The sequence below is a fragment of the Trematomus bernacchii genome, unplaced genomic scaffold (assembly GCF_902827165.1).
Source record: "Trematomus bernacchii unplaced genomic scaffold, fTreBer1.1, whole genome shotgun sequence".
NCBI classification, from domain to species: domain Eukaryota; kingdom Metazoa; phylum Chordata; class Actinopteri; order Perciformes; family Nototheniidae; genus Trematomus; species Trematomus bernacchii.
In genome coordinates, this window is record NW_022987739.1 from 24394711 (window position 1) to 24414893 (window position 20183).

The window sequence follows — 20183 nt, forward strand, 5'->3', positions numbered from 1 at the left end:
GCGTGCCAATACTACTTCAATACAATAATATGAGTTATAAATTATTACGTTTTCTCCATAGAATTATGCATACAATATAAAAGGTGATGTTTTAAAACAGGAAAGCACAAAGATCACTCTTGCCTTGAATTAATAATAGATTGATTGAATTAAAATGGTGTTGCTTAACTGATGCTTTTGGATGGTGTTTAGGCACTACGTTTATCTCTTCTTAAACATTAACATTAAAGCTGTAATCTAAATAGGCTGCCTTTCCTACATTTGTACAGTTTTTGGATTTGGATAAGTGAATAGCTATTTGGTTTCAGGTTTTATGCTTAAAGTTGTATCATATTCAACATGAATTAAATAATAAAGTTTGAAATGTGTTATTTAATTTGCTGAAAATGAATCTTGTGAACACATTAGGAAAAATGTTCCCCTTCATAACTGCTGGAATATGTTTCAGCCACCAATGCCTGTATGCAGTTAGCATCACACTAGCGGCTACATGAGGACCAGCTAATGTTTTCGCTTCCTAGCTGGTAAGCATTTTCTGCCTAACAGAAAAAAGACTCCTGGTGAAATGTAAAGCGCCCAGTCAGACAGTTGACCGTAGTGAATTCTTGTTAGCCAAGCTGCATACTTAGAGATATGGTTAGCTTCTAAGAGCTAAAGACCTTCAACATGGCTGCCATAAGCCTTCAAGGAAACAACATATAGTCCATTATGGACCGGAACAGTACTGATAGTTTCCTCCTCTGCTCTTCTTGCTAGTGGAATTAAAACAAACCCTGCTCAGCCCCAGGCTTGTGGCACAAATCCAGTTAGCCTGCTGGTGCTATTCATGGAGACCATGGCCGCTGCCTTGAGGATCCAAATCCATGCCCACGCTGCTGGATCAGGGTTTGGTCACCCACTTCAGACACCAGTGCTTACAGCATGCTGCTCTTTAACTTAACAAAGCTTTTCTGTGCTTGTGATAGATTTTCCCTACTATCAGCTAAAACAGCTGCAGTTGGCCGCTGAGAGCCACCTGATGGTCTGCCAGGTAGTCTGTTCATCCATAAAGGACACAGTCTCATACCGGGTCGGCCGACAGCATGGGTGACTGCTAACCTTCTTCCCAGAGATGCTCCCATTTTCCATCAAAGCCTTCACGACCAGATCATAGTTCTTGCGGGAGCTGTGGCATGTCCCAACACAGTACTTAAAGAGGATTATTTCGTCCGAGTCGTAGCCAAGACCCAGATCCCGCACCCGCATCTCCTTCCTCTCCAAATGGCAGTCGTGACTGATCTTGGTCTTCTTGCGGTTTCTCCTTGACGTTCTGGGCAAATCTGGGTCACGGTAGGCTCGCCGCCATCTGCTCTGCTGGATTTCCCCATCTTGCATTAGTGACCACTCTTCTACAATAAAATAATACACAGATAAGACATATATATATTTAGTTATTTGATTCTCAACATAAACATTTTCTGTGAGTTAGCATTTCACAACTTCCAGTTCCCTCTTCTCATAGTCAAAATTTGAACCGGTTTTTGGTTGGACACCTGAATCATTGATATTTTTGTCTACAACTTAAAATACATTAGTAAATATCCCCCTTTGGAAGTGGAAAGCTTCTATGAGTCTGGCTGGTTTGACCAAAAACGATATGCAACTGCTAAACGCTGAGCATTAGCCACATTTAGCATAGTGGTTGTTATATGAGTTCATGCGACCATGATGTAGTTTGTTTGTAACCTAACATAGGCTTGTTACTTCTGGCCGCCTTTATGCTTCAAAAATGTATATACAGTAGTGGTGTTTATTTGTGGATATTATCCTGCTGACCAAAATATGTAATTATAATAAAAGTGTGTTGGACACAGATCTTATTTTCTGCAATATTCCAAGATCCAAAAGAAAAAACCAATTGCTTTTTGTCAAGAGAGCCCTGCCGATGCTAACTTCCACGTCGCCCCACAAAGAAAACGTCATCACTGCACCACCACAACTTGCCCAGCAATAATTTGCTTCCTGGTTTATGGCAATGGTTTATCAGAATCAGAATCAGAATACCTTTATTCTGATTAATGCAATTGTTTCCTGTTTTATGGGCTACTCCAGCACAAGGTATCAAAAGTTCACAAAGACATCTTGTATCACTTTAATTCACTTAGCCATCTGTTAAAAAGTTGTGATTGGATCTGAAGAAGAATTGGGAGGGATGAAACCCTCTTTAATGGTCACACATGCAGAGCACACAGCACACACAGTGAAATGTGGCCTCTGCATTTAACCCATCCTAGTACCAGGTGCTAGGAGACCTCTACTCAGCTCAGACATTCCTGGTGTATGTAAACATATCTGGCATGTCAACTGTACTCTGATTGGTTAATCTCCCTCACCTGATTGTATTCTGATATAACTACATGATGGAAAGCTGAGTTTTTATTTCTGTATGAGAGCGACAACCAGGAATCACAGACACTGAGTAAAGCGTTTGGAATCAGGGCTTGCTTTAAAGTTTGTAAAATAAGTTGAAAGCTTGCTGAGTAATTAAAAATAAAGGATGTATTATTCCTAACTTTGGGACAAAGTTTTGTTGTAATGGTCATTGTCAAAGCCTTTTAAAGCTTAAGTGTGAGATACAGTAAGTTAGAGTCCTGCTCCTAGTTGGTTTAACGTTGCACCTAATGAGCATCATCACTTCAGGAAAGGCAGAAATTACAGCTTGCACCCTCTACCATTGTGATTGGTTCACAGCGCTTGAGGACTTTGATGTCATCAAGTCTGTGGAACCTTTTTGCACAAACAAAAAACACGCTCAGATGATTTTTTTATATATATACATATATTAATTTTATAATTGATATGTTACTTTTTGTTGAATTTATATTTATTATGTTTTAAATATTTTATATTTGTATCAATTATTTTGTTTCAAATATATTTAATTTGCTAAGAAATGCAATTAAAACGTTTGTGTTGTTTAATACATAAAATAAATAAGTTTATTTGAACGCAATGTTCAAGTTAATCTTATTTAAAAATGAAAGTAATAACATTATACTAATTGATTTAATCTAATATAATTTGTTCACACTCCTACGTCATGATAAATATTGTCTTTCACATTCACTTGCCTCTAAATCAATCATTACAGACAGGGTGAGAACGTAGATTCAGAAACAAGATGTCAGCTACAGTAACTGAGTAAACCTTTCTCTTGGCTCAGGAGTTCTTAAAGCTCTGTAAAAGCAGCTTCATGCAGCTTTGTGATTATTTCTTGGAAATGTTTGCAAGGAACTTCAAGCTCCATTCCTCTCAAAGTCTCCAGATGTCTGCTCTGGCCTTTAGAGACTGAAAGGTGAAAAACTTCTCACACTTAACTTTATGTTTTGGATTAGTTTTATGAGCTAGCCGAGGCGAGCATGTGTGATTAAATTAAAAGCAGACATGGCCGCTGCAACATGTACTACTGTCACTATGCGGGGTCATTACCAGTATGGGAGGGGAGCTGGCTGAACTCCAACAGGAGCTTTCTCAGTTTGCAGGAACTTTTCAAACAAACTCATCAAACTTCCTCAGTCCACTTGGCAGACAGGCCCGCATGTTTGACGTATTTACTCCCAGACTGCATTTTCTCTGAATGTCTGTGCAGTATTGTCACAGGGAAAGGTTTCTACCTCTATTGAACGCTCATTCACAGCAGCATCGGTGCTTGTCAGTTCATGCCTTGATGTTTACGAAAAGAAAACTTGTATCACGAGAAAAAAAAGAAAGAACAGAAAAATGCATAGGAATATTCCCCCGGAGAAGTGGTACATATTCAGCCATGTTTAAACATGCCACACGGTTGCACTATTTGATGTAATTACAAAAGTATTCCATGTTACAATTGAATTGGGCAATGTTCAGGCAATTAAGTCTAACTTGCCTCAATATAGTTTTAAAAGGAGAAACTAAACATATTTTTTCAAGAAATCATCACAAAAACAAAGTCACTGTCAGTGATTGAGATGTGCAGTGAAGTGTACAGAAACCCTTTGTGCCTCTTTTTCATTCTTTCACTTCTTAATGTCTTGGGGGAGAATGTCCCTTCAGATACTGGAGTAAAGAAATATGATCCTCATCAGTAAAGTAAGTAAAGTACCCTGCAGTGTGATTCCTTTGAAATAATTATAGACGTCATTTGTATTGGTATACTTATACTTATGTCTTCCATTTGAACCCTTTGACAGCAATTAATGGACTATTATTCTATTTTTTTAATAATAACAAAGATTAAAAATGCATATTGAATAAAGAAATTACAAATAGTTAAAACAGCTCGATAAAAGTAAAGGACATCTCTAAGGGGTTGACCAATCACAACAGAGCCGGCCAGCTAACCACTCAGAGCAGACTGGGCTCTGGTTTCAGACAGAGGGTGAAAAGAGGTGCTGCAGCACAGGCAGTAAGAGAAAAATAAAGAGCTTTTTGAACATTAAAGCATGGAGACATGTCACAGTAGAGACACAACATACAAATATGAACCTGAACATTTGCAAAATAGGGCCCCTTTTATAGATGATGAGATGTTTTGAAAATTAACACAGAAGGGCTCCTTTAAAACTTTTATCTCCCCCAAGGCAGATCATGTGTTCGGTCAATTGTATTTTTGTTCGTCTACAGTGTACTACAATTTCAAACCCTGTTTTATTATATATTGTGTAAAATACGTCATATACGTCTAGTGTCTAGACAGGAGGTCACCAACTGTGGTTTGAATTCATTCTATCAAAAAAATTCAGAAGAGGTCACACCTGGTGAAGATCTGCACTCTTCTGAGTGAACTATTCTAGTTCTAGTTTTTTATTTATTACATGCTCTGGTAGCAGTGAAAAACAGGACTATGATGCGGGACAGAAACCTTGCACATTGGATTGATTATTTTTACCCTGTTGGGGCCCTTGCTCAGTTGACCAGGGCCAGAGGCTACATTACTCATCTACTGTAGGAGTGACACACTGCTATTTTATGACCTCTACCTTAGATTTATTAAGTTTTGTTTTCAGCGTTTTTAGTAGCACAAAAAATTGAGCAATGTTAATATAATAGATGGCAATGAAGAGTGCCTCTCCAAAGGTTAAAGAAGCCAAGCAGTGTATACCTGCAGGCAGCCAATGTGACGTACTGTACTGTATGTATTAGCATAAGAAGCATTTTATGTTACCAATAGAAGTGTCTTAAAAAGTGTCCAACATACTAAAGAATGCCAAATATTTGTAACTATTTGGGAAAAGGGTAGTTGATAAAGCTAAAAAATGGACAGACATTTTAGGAAAATATATCAGACCATTCCACTGTCCCCTTCTTAATGTAGGCCTGATATTTACAGTGTTCCCAAATGATATGACCAAGAAGTCTTTACTCTACTCATTTATGGTTTACCTTGTTCAGAACGGCTTTTTGTTAATAAATTCCTAACCCTAACCCTAACCCTGACCCTGACCCTAACCCTGACCCTAACCCTGACCCTAACCCTTCCAAATGAGAAGTAATATTAAGGTTATCAATGATAAAAGCAATTGAAATACTTGCCAAGGGCTCCAGGCCAGGATATGTGGCCCCTGCTGCCCCGGTCCAGGTCCTTAGCAGGAGACACGGAGGGGAGCCTGAGGACATGCTGGAGGTCTGACTCTTTATTGTCCTCCTCAGAAAACACATCCTCCACCAGTGTCAGCAATGATGCCAGCACCCACAGCATCATCTGAGAACATCAAGGAACACACCATTACTGGTCAGTTTGTTACCACATTTCTGTTCACATTCACTGTAAGAAATACAGGTAGCTTTTTCTTAATCCTGATTTTGTCATCCCATTATATGTAATCCGTTTCTCCCCAAGCCCGAGACAGATGGAGGGAGGGCAGAAAGCTAGCCAAGCTCCCATTGACTAAATGCTTAATCATTACATTAATTACCACAGATGAGTCATAAGACTTGTGGTAATTAAATAAAACTCTCTAAAAAACTTTCTCACAAATGTCTTATCTTCATTTTCACAGCATAACAAAATATTGGCAGTCATCGAGTAACTCTGAAAATATTGCAGCTGAAAGGGGCCCTACTATGATTGTTAGGGTTTTCCCTGTCCTGTAATGTGTTATAAAGGTTTATGTGCATGTAAATGGTCTGCAAAGGCCAGAGGGAGTTTCTCTCCCCCCCCCCCCCGCCTTAAACGCCTCCATTGGACTCCTTTGTTTACTTCCATAACATATTGACATGAATTTGTAACACTCAAGCTTCTATTGGCTAGCGCTCCAACACATTGTACGTGATCATCTCTAATCGGTTGAGCAATAACAACAGAGCCGCCCAGCTAACCAATCAGAGCAGACTGGGCTCTGGTTTCAGACAGAGGGTGAAAAGAGGTGCTGCAGCACAGGCAGTGTGAGATAAATAAAGAGCTTTTTGAACATTAAAGCATGAAGACATGTAGAGGCACAAAATACAAATAAGAACCTGAAAATTAGCAGAATGAACCCCTTTTATTTATGAAAAGATTTCTTAGTGTGGAGCAAAAAAGCGGTGACTTACCAATGACCATACTGACAGTCATGCATCTTTTTTGGTGTTTGCATTTGATTTAGTGATATACAGCGTAATACATATTGTGGAAACCGAAAGCTGATCCTGTTGCGTCTGGGTTCCCTGTCTGGATACCTGCAGCCAACACCTGCACCTCTTTAATTACTTAATTGACACGTGACACCCTCCCTTTGTGCAGGTGAGTTTAATATTTAACATCACTTATGAAATGAGTTTCTCTGCATTGTCAGGCAGGAACTGAAGGCCCAGATCAGATGGTCAGTGTAGTGGAAACTGTCTGTTAGTGAAACACATATCCTAGCAATCCTATTGGTTACCTCTCTCTCTCTGATTCTCATACAGTCTTTCACTAACAAGCAAAAGGCTATAAACTTCAACATGAGGACTAACATGAGTTGAATGTATTGAAATCTCAGCATTATAATTAAGCATTTCACTTGAAAAAGTATCATTTGTTTATTGAATTGAACCCCAAACTGGTATTTGTTGTCATTTTTCTTTTAACTGACTGACCACTTTGTCTCTGGCCAGTTGATTGTAGAATAGACAGATGGGAACATGCTCACCTTCCAGTTCTTCAGGTGATGCTGGGGAGACGACACGTCCTGCCTCCACCAGGTTTTTCCATCTAAAAAAAAGAAAATATTTTTTACAATGATAAAAATTCAAAAACTGTTCTCTTAACTCATTAATTTGATGACAGTTTTGTCTTTTTGATGCTTTGCGGAATTCCAGCTTTCCTTCACTGTGATGGTACACTTCATTACATTACATTGCATTTAGCTGACGCTTTTATCCAAAGCGACTTACAATAAGTGCATTCGACCAGGAAGATACAAACTTTAAGAAAACAGAATCATATAAGTACATCAGGTTTCATAGAGCCAAAACATTTCAAGTGCTACTCAACTGGCTTTAGATAAGCCAGTCCTTTATTAGTATATAAGTGCTTTGTTAGTAATTCTTTGTTAGTAATTCTATCGCTCGAAGTGGAGTCGAAAGAGATGAGTTTTCAGTCTGCGCCGGAAGATGTGTAAGCTATCTGCTGTCCTGATTTCAATGGGGAGCTCATTCCACCATTTTGGAGCCAGGATAGCAAACCCACGTGTTTTTGCTGATGGGAACTTGGGTCCCCCTCGCAGTGCTGGTGCAGCGAGCCGTTTGGCTGATGCAGAGCGGAGTGCACGTGCTGGGGTGTACAGTTTAACCATGTCCTGGATGTAGGAAGGGCCAGATCCATTCACAGCATGGTACGCAAGCAAGCACTTCAGCAGCATTTCAGTGTCTGGTATACATACATGTTTCAAAATTGAGTTGTATCATAACCTATCATATTAAGAATGAAAAGTAAATGCAAAAACATTTATCAAAACACACATCCCCTCTGCCTGAAACGCCTCCATTGGACTCGTTTGTTTTCTTCCTTAACATGTTGACATCACTTGTTAACACCTGTGCTGCTATTGGCTAGCGCTCCAACACATTTGACATGATTCCCGAAAGATTCCCGACACATCTCTTCCGACCAATCACAGAGCTGGCCAGCTAACCAATCAGAGCAGACTGGGCTCTGGTTTCAGACAGAGGGTGAAAAGAGGTGCTGCAGCACAGGCAGTAGGAGAAAAATATGAATATATATATATATATTAATTTTTTTATGAGACCAACAATCCCTCGGCTATTTGGATTATACTAAGCTGAAAACTACAGTATACAGTATGTGTAAGAATCGCTTGGAAATAGAAATATACTTGTAGCAATAACACAAAAGTGACTGCACATAATTATGTCCTATTTAAGGGCCCTCCTCCAACAATTAAACTCTTCAAGAACAGTAAAGAACAACATATTGGATAGACCTAAAAACCAACATATTTGTTGTGCTTCTCAACACCCCACAATCCACTCATGATGCATTTGGTCAATTTGAGAAGTTTGGGAATATCATTAGACCATGTGGCCACTAAATGTACCACTACTTGTACTGTAAGTTTTCCTCACTGTGTCTGTTGGTAATTGTTGATTGATCATTCTCTGTTTTTTTAACACCCCTTAGAGAAGTAATAGTTTTAAAATAATGCAGGATTGACTCGAAAATGAAGTTCATCAAAGGTTTCTCAAACAGTAATGAGCAGGGCAACACATGCAACATCTTTAAATCCTTTAACATTTGATATAAGGGCATTAAGGATGATAAAATCACACAGAGACCTTTAAGTTCACTAATAAAAAGTAGTTACAACCAGGAAACAAGAGTAAGAATGAAAGTCTCTGTACTGTGAGTGGAATCCTCACATTAATTAAACTAAAAGCTCTACCAGGAGGTCAAAATAGCAACACAAGATAGCTAAACTAAACTGTGCGTGTGGTTTTTTATGTTTCCAAAAAAAGCTAGGCCTCTCTAGAATTCTGTCAATGAACCAGACATGGATGGAGAGTAGGATACAGTTGGAGATCTGGATCAGATTACACAACACTGACTGTTTGTGAGTGTGACGTCCATGCGTGCAATGACACACACATGTCCAGCCTGCATGCAGCTACTGCAGTTTAGAATGAACCAATTGCAGATCTAGCTATAAAACAAAGAATCTTGATCTGCTTCATCTGCTTCACACTATGAAGGTTTATTTCTTGGAACCGATCAGAGAGTAGTGTTGAATGTGGTGCTATGACCAAATCAATTCACATTTGTTTCGAGAGACATGCAAGTGGAAATTGTGTCTGATACACTTGTGATCTGGACGGGAGGTCACCAACTGTGGTTTGTATTCATTGATTTGAAGATACATCAGTCCTTCCAAAAAAAATGCATTAGTTTGTAAATGCTGTTTTGTATTTGCAACCACACTGTGTTTGTTGGTGAATCACAGGGCATTTGTAAAACGTGTTTAGTTTGTTTGTGGAGTTATGGCAGGAAATGAGTTCCATACCAAAGGTTACTTTAATGACTTTTCTACATTCATACCTTCACTCCCAGATATTTAGCAACCGGGACTGTGCTTGATCAGGTTTCTAGAAAAAGCTTCATACAACTGGACACACAGTGTATATCCATGAGGAGTAACAGAACGGAATACATAGGAATGTTTATCACATCTCTTGCAGCAACCACACACACACACTGACACAAACACACAAAGATTAGCGCTAAGAGCTAGACCTATTACAGTGAAATTAGCTTCTTCACCGAGTGGTAACTAAATCACTTTTATAGGGGGTTATTCCCAGATTATCCAGTGAAAATTGCATATTAAATCTGAAATGTGTCTTTTCTGCCATAGTTCGGCCTACTGGGTTCTTGGGTTCTTTGGTGTATCATTTACACTATGGATAATTGCAATAAGACATAACAAAGACAAACACTTACTGTAGCTGCAAAAGTTATGGATGCGTTTGCATTCTAATAGTGCAATGTCTTTTGTGAAATCAGACATGAGAAAATGGTTGCAAGCAATGCATAACTCAATTACACATACCACCCTTCTTTGAATAACACAGCTGCAATGAATTCTTTGTGAATTTGCATTGTTGGATCATCTAAAGTAGAGCTACGCTTTTGCGAAGCTACACATGAACTGAATGTCTTGAGGGGTTTATTCAAAGAAGGGTGGTATGTGTGATTGAAGGGTGCAGAAGTTCGCACAGAAGCCAACAGACACACCTCTTTAATCTTAACTGTCGTGAAAACCTGCATGCATGCAGTCCAACTCCTATTGGAGATGGAAACACATCAACATAACACTTAAAATCCATCTAAGATCCCCCAGGGAGCGAAACACAGGGAAGCCAGGGGATGTTGGCTATTATAAAAATAATACGGATAATAATTATTATTACATATGATTCATTCATGACGATGATTAATCACGAGTTCTTTTTTAATGAAGATATAGCATAGATGCATGCACTTCTCGCCATCGTCATCCAAGCGTAGCGGCGCACTTCACTCACTTTAACTAAAGAATCGGGAAAAGAACGTTGTTAGTCCCACTCCGAAAAAGCTATTTGCCAGGGCCTTAATTATAGAGACAGATATAAAAGGGGGAAACATGACGAATCAAGCCCCGTTACATTGGCTGCTCTACCAGGTGAGCTGTTCAGGAGCTCCAACTAAAACACGTTACCTTTGGAACACAATACTGCATTTACACTGATGTATCCAAGTGTAAGACTGAAGGATGTGGAAGATGAAACTACCATCTCTCATTAGTCTTACGGGCCCACTGAGAAACCAAATAGAAAGATGAATGGAAGTCAGAAGGTCCTCTGTTAACAAAGTCAAAATTGTGATACACAGAGCCTCAAAGTCAGTCTTATTTCCCTTAAGGCCCAGACACACCAGGCCATCACCAGAGAACTCGCCGACACCGACACCGACAGTTGCATCGGCGAGTTCTCCTGCGTCTTGGCCGTGTGTCGCACTGGAACACACCACAAAGACTTCAGCCGAGCACGTACGAACTGCGCATGCGTGAGTGGCAATAACTCTCCTTACCAGCAGGCGGCGGTAGTGTGTATTCGTCATTCAAAATAGGCAACAACCGGAAGACAGAGAAGAAGAACAGACTGATATAAACAAACAAATAGCGTGTGCGTTCCATTCTCACTCTCGTCCATCGAAAACATGTTTTAGAATATAAAAATACATGAATGATGAAATGAGCACATAAAGTGCAGACATACTATAAAATCCCAGTTAATAGACCTGCATCTGATGATCGCAGTGTTCTGGCGGGTGTGTAGTTTATTGAGTCAGCAATGTAGTAATGTATGTAATGTAATAATGGCCACTTCTTGCTAAATTTACATTTCCATGTGATGCTTTTATCCGAGGCGACTCACAATAGGTAAATGAACAGCAGTAGACAGTATCTCATTTACTTAGACACTGTACTTAAGGACAATGTTGAGGTACTTGAGACTAATCCTGCAACTTTATACTGACAAATAAACCGATGAGATGAAAAACCGGACTTGACCAAACAAATCACGGAGCTCTCAGCAGAGGACAGCCGGGGACGCTCCCGCCGATATCAGAGATGTCCCTGCTATGTGTGGGAGGTAAGAGAGGACATTTAAGGGCTATGTTTGATGTCTTTAAGTATCACCTGCTGGGGTTTAGCTGCTGTCCTGTGCCTTAAATCGTTTGTTTACGTCCCTCACTTCCGTTTCGCTTCTCGTTTGCTAGCTGAACAGCTGATCAGAGTGGTTTCTTGGCCCGATAGCTTGTGTCCGACACACGGCCGATTCGTGTGTCGACCGTGAAAGGCCAAATAAGGCGTGTCACGGCCGAGGGTTCGGGACACACCAAATTGACTTTGGGCGACAGGGCACGCTTCATCGCCAGACAACCGAAGACGGCCGATATCGGCCTGGTGTGTCTGGGCCTTTACACTGAACTCAGACTGTGCTCAAACACTGGCATCCTATCACACAAAACATTCCATGTTCACTTAGCTCTCCATCGGAGAAACGGCTTGCAACTCCCTCACCGTGGGTGTTTCTCAATCGCGAGTAAAGCTGCTTCAGAGCCACTATTTCAAGCATACTACGTCATCGAGTGCCGCCGAAGTACTGTTCCAATCTCCAGCATACTTGGAAATCTACCGAGCCCGGCGTACTCCGTTTGGAGAAATATCGAGGCTGCACATGAGTAGACTCCGCGGTCTTAAAATCCCCACAATGCTTTGCGCACGGACCAATTTCCCCAAATCTGTGGCGGAAGATGTAAGGCGCGGCCTCTCATATGACGCACACCTGCACACTTGCTAGCGTGTTCCTCTCTTTGTTTTCCGAATGTCAGGAAGTATTCTTGACTCGCTTCTGAAGCAAGATGCTCGGCAGACATGTGCTACCAAGCAAGCGTACTCGCGATTGAGAAACACCCCGTGTCTTAGGTATCCTTCAAGACAAACACACTTTGCTGCAAAATGGTGGGCCGAGCTTCCCGTTGATATTACATTACATGTTAGACGCTTTTATCCAAAGTGACTTACACACTCAATACTGTGGGCAATCCCCACAGGAGCAATTTGGGGTGAAGTGTCTTGCCCAGGGACACAACGACATGCTGACTGCAGTGGGGTTTGAACCTATGCCCCCCTGATCCCAACACTAACGCACTAACCCACTGCGCCACACGCCTCCCCGTTATCAAGTCAGTAGAAAAACTACATATCTGGAATCCCACCTGTTTCCACTGCACTCCCACCTGTTTCCACTGCACTCCCACCTGTTTCCACTGCACTCCCACCTGATTCCACTGCACCTTGGCCATTAAACCTAACACAAACAATGTGTAGGGTTAGGGTTAACATGAAGGGTTTTAGCTCAATTTAAACTAATGTACCAGAAGTTAAATGGTTTGGCTTTTTTGAAGAAGTATAGTGCAGGTTTTTTGCTGTCCTCAGTTTTTATCTTCACGGTTTATTGCACTTATTAAAAGTCGCTTTGGATAATAGTGTCAGCTAAATGTAATATAATAATGTCTAAAGAGAAATTTGGGCCAGCATACCCTGTCGGAACTTGAGAAATGTCCAAAAAACAGTTTTTTATTGAATTGAGCTTCAATTAGAGGCTGTTTTCTCAGTGTTGTCACCATCACAGAGACTTTATTACTGGCAATTTTCAGCCAACTGTCTTTCCATTTCAGAGAGTTAACAACATTTGAGTTGCTCTAAAAACACCAGAACATGAAAGTAAATAGTAAAAGCAGCCACTACTTGGCTCCATTTCTGTTCAATTTGTTGGACAGAATACGGTTTCAGAAGGTCAGAAGGTGCTTACGTCCGAGGCACATACCAAAAAGATTTGCACACATTGTTCACAAGTCATTTTGCAAATGCCTGTATGAACGACATTTACAGAAGATTTAAAATGCCTACAGGAAAACAGAAGACATTAAGTGAAATATAATACACAGTGCAATATGATTTGTCTTTGTATGTATGCATTAACTATACTATGTCATAACTATATGATAAACATATGTTAAAAGGAAAACTATTTTGATCTTTGTTAGTGAATGAATTGTTTTGAATCAATTTTTCATGCAGAATTAAAATCAAAGCCTGGGCTGTTTGATTTTTACACGGGGGAACATCAGGACAAAATATGTTTCCTTCCACACGTAGGTAACAATGCAATTTATTTGTAACGGAACATACTTTTTGGAAGACATATGTCACAGTGATTGAATAAATAACATAAGTACAGTATGTGTATTGTGTTCTTCATCATATTTGATTGATTTATTTTCATTTAGGCCTAATAAATCTTCCACAGTCCTAAGGGGCAGCCAACTTGCCAGGTCTGGAAAAATCAAGAACAGCCTGCCATGAGACAAATATGGACCACTAGCTACTAATTTCCTAAATTATCTTAGTAAAGACTCAAACTCACCTGCCACAACACATGTCAATAAAACAAGAACATTCTGGAAAAACCTGGTAAACCACTCAAGTTTAGCTGAGATTGTTTTCTACGAGAAAAACCCTTCCTAGTATTTTACTCTCAGTGTCTCCTTTTATTTGACTTTTAAGGTCTGACTCTAAAAGCAGCCAAATGCTTACAAGCACAAAGTGTTTCTGAGCCTGATCATTAGCACATTTTCTAATAAAACAGTATAATGCTACTCTGCCAGTAGCTGCTAACAGCCCATTACTCTCGTAAACATCTTCATTCCAAACATTAGCTACCTTTAGCTAAGCCGTGATGACACACAGCCATTTGACCGTGATGTTTCACTAATGCCATCAGGGTGGTTTCCAGAAACAACAGATTTTCTCCTATAGTTGCCCCATAGAGCTGGGAAATGGTTTTATTGCTACAAAAACACACTTATGGCGCATTTCCACTACAGCGCGGAGCGCGGTTTAAGCATGCCGTGCCGTGCCCGGCCCGTTTTTGGTTGCGTTTCCACTAGGCGTAGTTTAGCTAGCGGGTACTTTTTCACAGTTTTCTGGCTCTCCAAAATCGAGGTTCTTTCCGGGCCAACAACCGGGCTGAGTATGCTAAACTAGTGAGAGAATAGCTGGCAACTACAACAAAATGAACATATTTTACCGTGATTTAATTGTAATACACGTTTCAAAATGATGCCGAAGTAACAACATACTGATACCGGTTAGTAAAAACCATGAATTAATGCTTTGACAACTCTGCAGACAAGACGGCAGGCGAAAAACCTTTTAAAATGCGTGTTTTCTGAATGGAGATCGGCTAAGCTAACGCAGTATATGCTCCGACCGTCCACACTCACAACAACGGCCTACAGACATAAATAAACCAGCGACTGTATTCACCATGACACAGACAGTCTGTGGTTTGTACTTGTTTAACTTTTGTCTAGTTTCTGAACAGATATGAGGAGCTGTGAGCTCTGAGTGCTAACAGCTAACGGCTGATGTTGGTTTTGTGTTTCGCATTGAAGATGACGTCACGGCTCCACCCCAGTTCCTAAATTGTAATGGAAACACAGCATTAAGTGAGCCTGGCCTACCAAGGCCTAACTATACCGTACTAAGCCGTGCGAGGCCCTGCAGTGGAAATGCGCCATTACAGTACATGTTGATAGCATTAACTTCCTGTATTGGTCTTCGTGTTAAGACAAACTTACCCAAAAGAAAATAAGTATTGGGCTTTCCTGTTGTGTGAAAAATATCACATATGTCCTATTTAGAGGACCTTCACACAAATCTGACTTGATGGTTTGAAACCAGTATCACTTTCGTGTAAGCGCTTTTGGAACGTTATCTTTGGAAGACAACAAATGCTCACTGTAGCTAACAGCTGGCCAATTTAGCAGAGCAACCTATTGGCCCTATTATGTATTAGCGCTATGTTAGTTTGGTATTTTCCTGCCCTTGAAATTCTCTTTGCCCCTCTGGGTGGTATTTGAGTGCACACGTGGAAGGGGTAACTGGACTCAGGTTCTTTGAAAAGAGGCAGTTCAAAAATAGTTATAGCTATATTTACTGGGGAAATGCGTATTGGACAATGAGCTGAGAAAATAAATAGTTTGTCCACTGGCCAATTGTTACTGCAACATTCACCAGATCAGACAGCCTCTAAACTGCTGTTTGGTGTTGTGCAGGTGAAGTAGGCTACAGTGGATTTGTCACAGATAAAAGCAGCTGTGGTCAGGGGCTTCAATAATAATGATAATGCATAAACCATCAAATAAGTTTGCCTTTTATAATACCAAAACAATAAACTAAAAGGTGAAAGCTCAGAGCTGTCAGAATCAGAAATAAGAATCAGAAACAGGTTTATTACCAGGTAGGTTGACACGTACGAGGAATTTCACTTGATGTCATGGTGCATACATAAAAGTAAAACTAAATTAAAAACACAGATAGCTGTCAGCTGCATTTTCCAGAAAAGCTTTCCTACATTACACCAAGACTTTAGATTCAATGTTACAACATATGGGGTCTTATCAAGTGTATGTCAAATTCCTCCCACATCTAATATTCTTAAATATAGATAAAGATAGAGTTTAGAATCAAATAGATTCTGATCTGCAAACAAAAGCTACAGAGAGCTGTTAAATATTGCCTTAACACATTACAGCGATGTTCCTAAAATAGCCACTTGGACTGGGAAGCAAGTCACCGAAGCTGAGCTGAACACAGTCTAACAAGTCTTAGTGTGTAATGCTGTCCACTTCCATCTCATAACACATCTCTCTTAACATGAGGCAGAGTTGTTATCTACATTCTCTCACAAAATGAAGAATGTTATAATGAGAAACAGTTAAAGCTACCATTTTAGAAATTACTGGGTAAACCACAGTGTTTTCTTCATTGTAAGGAAAGGAAAAAAATGCAGGAAAATGGGAATTAAACAGGCTAGGCAGGATTATGTGACTTTAGTTTGAAAAAATCCTTAATTTCTAAATACAATATCCTTCCACAAGTACTAATTCAGTGATCAACAAAAATCAATGTTATAATAAGGCATTTTATAAATGAACATATTTGTGTATACATGAAATGTAAGTGCAGTTGATGTAACCCAGGATAAGGAGGCTGCCATGGCAGATGATGACCTTCCGAAATAAAACTGTACAACTATCTTAAAAAAAAACGTTTTATTGAAGAGAATTGTTACCTGTTTATAAAAAGACTTGAATTAGGTAAACTCAATCTCTTTCAATTTTCTTTTTTTCAATAGTATAACAATCTGATGAGGAGATGTAGATAACGCTACCAGTTTATAAGGAGTTTACTGTATAAGAGTTTATATTGAAGCTGTATCAACAGAATGACTCAATATCTCACCATTCACTGTGTGCATTCTTCTTCTTTTTTTTTGCCATATTTGATCCTATTCCTTACAATTTATAAATGAGGCTTTACTTTTTAGTTACATGTGTTTAAAATCTAAAAAGGTAAATATTGTTCAATCAAAATTAAATATATGTCATGCCACAATTTTAAAATGTAGTGCATTGTCATTTATGTATACACCGTTTTAATTTGTGCATTTATATAGCATATATTACAAAATGTGCCTTGGATAGGAGTTGATGCGCTTCAGAGCCTGATCTCAGGTCTGCCTGTGGCTCTGTTCCTCACTCTTACCTTTGCCGAGTTTGCTCGCCCTCCCGATCATGGAGGAGTTTGTAGAGCTCCTGCTGGCGTCCCGCGGCTAGAATAATATTAACAACAATAATCCACACACAGCCGTTCTCTGCGGACCTCAGTGCTGCCTCCTCGGCTAGACCCCGGGCCATAGTGGCGCAACCCGGGCTCCGGGGCTCCTCATGGCTGGAGACATGTCAGGCACACACTCAAAGAGACGGAGCAGCGCGCCGCGGCTCCTGCGGGACGGACTGCTGTCAGGAGCCGAGCCGAGCTGCGGGACAGGTGTGGGTCGACTGACGCTCCAGATGTGTGTGTGTGTGTGTGTGTGTGTGTGTGTGTGTGTGTGTGTGTGTGTGTGTGTGTGTGTGTGTGTGTGTGTGTGTGTGTGTGTGTGTGTGCGTGTGCGTGTGTGTGTGTGTGTGTAGCCTGCAGTGTCATATTCCCTTCTCCATCACACGATCGCTTTCATTGAAAAAATAAATAGTCAACACAAGCCAGTGGACATGAAGATACACATTAGAAAAAAGAGAACATTATCCACTTCCTGGACTTTTACGCACCAGCATGGTAGCTGTGTATCCAAAAAGCAATGTGATAATTTTTTTCATAATGCTATGTTTACGTTCTGATTGATATTTTGGGGGGGAGTGGCTTTGGAGGAAGGGCTGGAAAAAGTTGGCAACATTGGGCAACTCAAGGCCTATCCAACTACACAAGTTTTAATTGGCAGTAAATTCATCATGCAAACATTTCTTAGCAATAGTATGTGATCACAAAATTAACTTATATAACAAAGCTTTCTGATCTAGTTTTAAGATTACTAGTGCTAACGCTGGTGTTTCTTTACCCTTGTGTGTGTGTGTGTGTGTGTGTGTGTGTGTGTGTGTGTGTGTGTGTGTGTGTGTGTGTGTGTGTGTGTGTGTGTGTGTGTGTGTTGTGTGTATGTGTGTGTGTCGTCATGGCAAAATGTGAAGACACCTTCTGTAGCAGGGAGTGCCGCAGAGGAAGTTATGAATAATTCGCCAGGTGTCTGTTTATGTCTGTTTCACCACAAGAGGAAAGATGCAGTCACGAAATTGCAAATTTCCCCTCTGTGGGACTAATAAAGGTATTCTGATTCTGGCGAAACAGGTGTGTGTAGTTTAGATCCCAAAAAGGGCGGAGTCAATAAATGGGCGTGGTTTGAGCAGGGCAAGCAGGAAGTCAGAAAGGGGCTTGGTTACCCCCGGTCTATGGTTCCCCCCTGGCCTGAATTGGATGGTGTAATCCTTTTTTGCCATTTTACCATTGTATTGTGTGTATCTATATACTATCCTTTTAAACTTTTAAACATTTATTTTGCTGCCAAATATTACAAAATACATAATTTCTGATAAATATGCAACATATATATACATGGTGATATTAGGATAATTTCTCTACCTATGTGTGTTCAGGCATGTGTCAACACTCTACTAATGTTTGAAAAGTCCTTATAGATAGGTGTCAATGTTAACATGTATTTTCTTTTGCTTTCCCCATCCTTATACATTTTCCTGTTTTTGTGGTAAAAATTATAAATAAAGGCTTCATTTTTGTGATATTTAAAGGAGTGTGTTCAGTAAGATAATATCTGACCTCAGTCCCCTTCCCTCAGAAGTCACTGTCCCTTTAAATGATAGACTATCTGTTGGCCCAGAGCACAGTGAGACCTCACAGGATTCACTAACACATTTCCTGCAAGCAAGCACTGGTGGTGTGCAACCCTCAATCCTGTGTGACTTATCAAGATTGGCTGGGACTCAAGTTAAACTCCACTGCAGCCTTTTAAACCCCTCTCCTGATTGTGTCTCTGCATTCATGAACACCCCCCCCCCCCCCCCCCCGCCTCCTGTACACAGCATCTCCAGCAAGCCAAAAACTCAAGATTAAAACCCCGGTGAAGGCTTAGCTCCTTCTACGGGCAGTAGCGGCTGGTTGATCGCTGCTGGAGCCTGAACCCCGCCACCCTCCGCCAACCAGGGTCTCCTCTTGGCTTGAAAGGCTGTCTAATGGTTGGGTGTGATGGGACGGTGGTGGAGACCTGGCAGGGCAGCGGGGCAGGAGACAGCAGCTCAGAGGGGCACTGAGGAGTGACCTGGAACGCACCTCTCCAAAAACACATTTATTCATGACTAACCTGCTCAGTGAACTGCGTCTGCTTCACAGGAAGGACCACCTGCCACCGCTAAGGAGCCAAAGATACTTGTAAAAACTTGTGAACAAAGGACACAAAACTTACCCAAAACAAACTGGAGACCTCTTAACTTTTGAACTTCCGCCATGGTGGAGGCCAACTCAAACCTCTGTTTTATCAACAAGTTTTTTTTTCACCCTAATTAATTTGTTTTACTCTTCACAAGTTATGATTGTCCAAAAATAAATAAAACAATTAATCATATTTTGTGTGCAGTATGGAATCAGGAACTATATTAAATTCAGAACCAGAATGAGATTAAAAAACTTTAATTTCAGCATAACAAAAACTCAGTTGAGTTCGCCCTATGGTGCTGATTAACAACTTCACTTATAAGATATTTATAAGGTGTTAAGATAAGAACAATTAAAGTACTATGATATATGCAGTACATTAAAGCTGGCCCAAAACATTGGCATTAGCTGCGAAAATCACACAGTCAAGGTGCATATAAGTGACATGGAATAAACATGTGCACATGCTCCAGTGATGGTAGCACATCAGTACGAAGAATCATATAAAATATGTCTATGTGTATTTTAGATAGACATGCCTATTTCATTTCATATAGTATTGTTGCATAGACTGTATTGAAAGAAATAATAACAAACTACTTGTATACCACTATAATGATGATACAGATTGTGTTAATCTGTTTCTACTCTTTGTATCCACCTATTAGCCTTCATCTAGGATAACCAGTATTAAGGTTAGTTAAGCACATCTATCATCCTTCTTTTACTCCTGTAATTTAGTTTTTGGATGTTCTTTCTCTCTTCTAGAAAAAACAAGCTTTATTCATTTCACAACAGTAG

The 20183-nt window shown here is 40.2% G+C and overlaps 1 protein-coding gene across 1 annotated transcript; it reads right to left on the reverse strand.

Annotated features, from left to right (window-relative positions):
- Window positions 1–491: 491 nt before the first annotated feature.
- On the reverse strand, window positions 492–17379 carry LOC117496009 (artemin). The gene is made up of 4 exons (XM_034147667.1): window positions 17151–17379; window positions 7128–7189; window positions 5551–5719; window positions 492–1388 (listed from the first exon to the last, which is right to left on the reverse strand). Exons 1-4 carry the CDS (start codon window positions 17179–17181, stop codon window positions 979–981), a joined length of 672 nt encoding a protein of 223 aa, XP_034003558.1. The 5' UTR covers window positions 17182–17379; the 3' UTR covers window positions 492–978.
- Between the last annotated feature and the right edge of the window lie 2804 nt (window positions 17380–20183).

Coding starts and splice junctions, on each gene's coding strand:
- LOC117496009 (XM_034147667.1), bottom strand. CDS start 17,181: ATGATCGGGAGGGCGAGCAAACTCGGCAAAG. Junction 5,720..7,127: donor ATCACCTGAAGAACTGGAAG/GTGAGCATGTTC, acceptor TGATGTTCTCAG/ATGATGCTGTGGGTGCTGGC. Junction 1,389..5,550: donor ATCCTGGCCTGGAGCCCTTG/GCAAGTATTTCA, acceptor ATTTTATTGTAG/AAGAGTGGTCACTAATGCAA.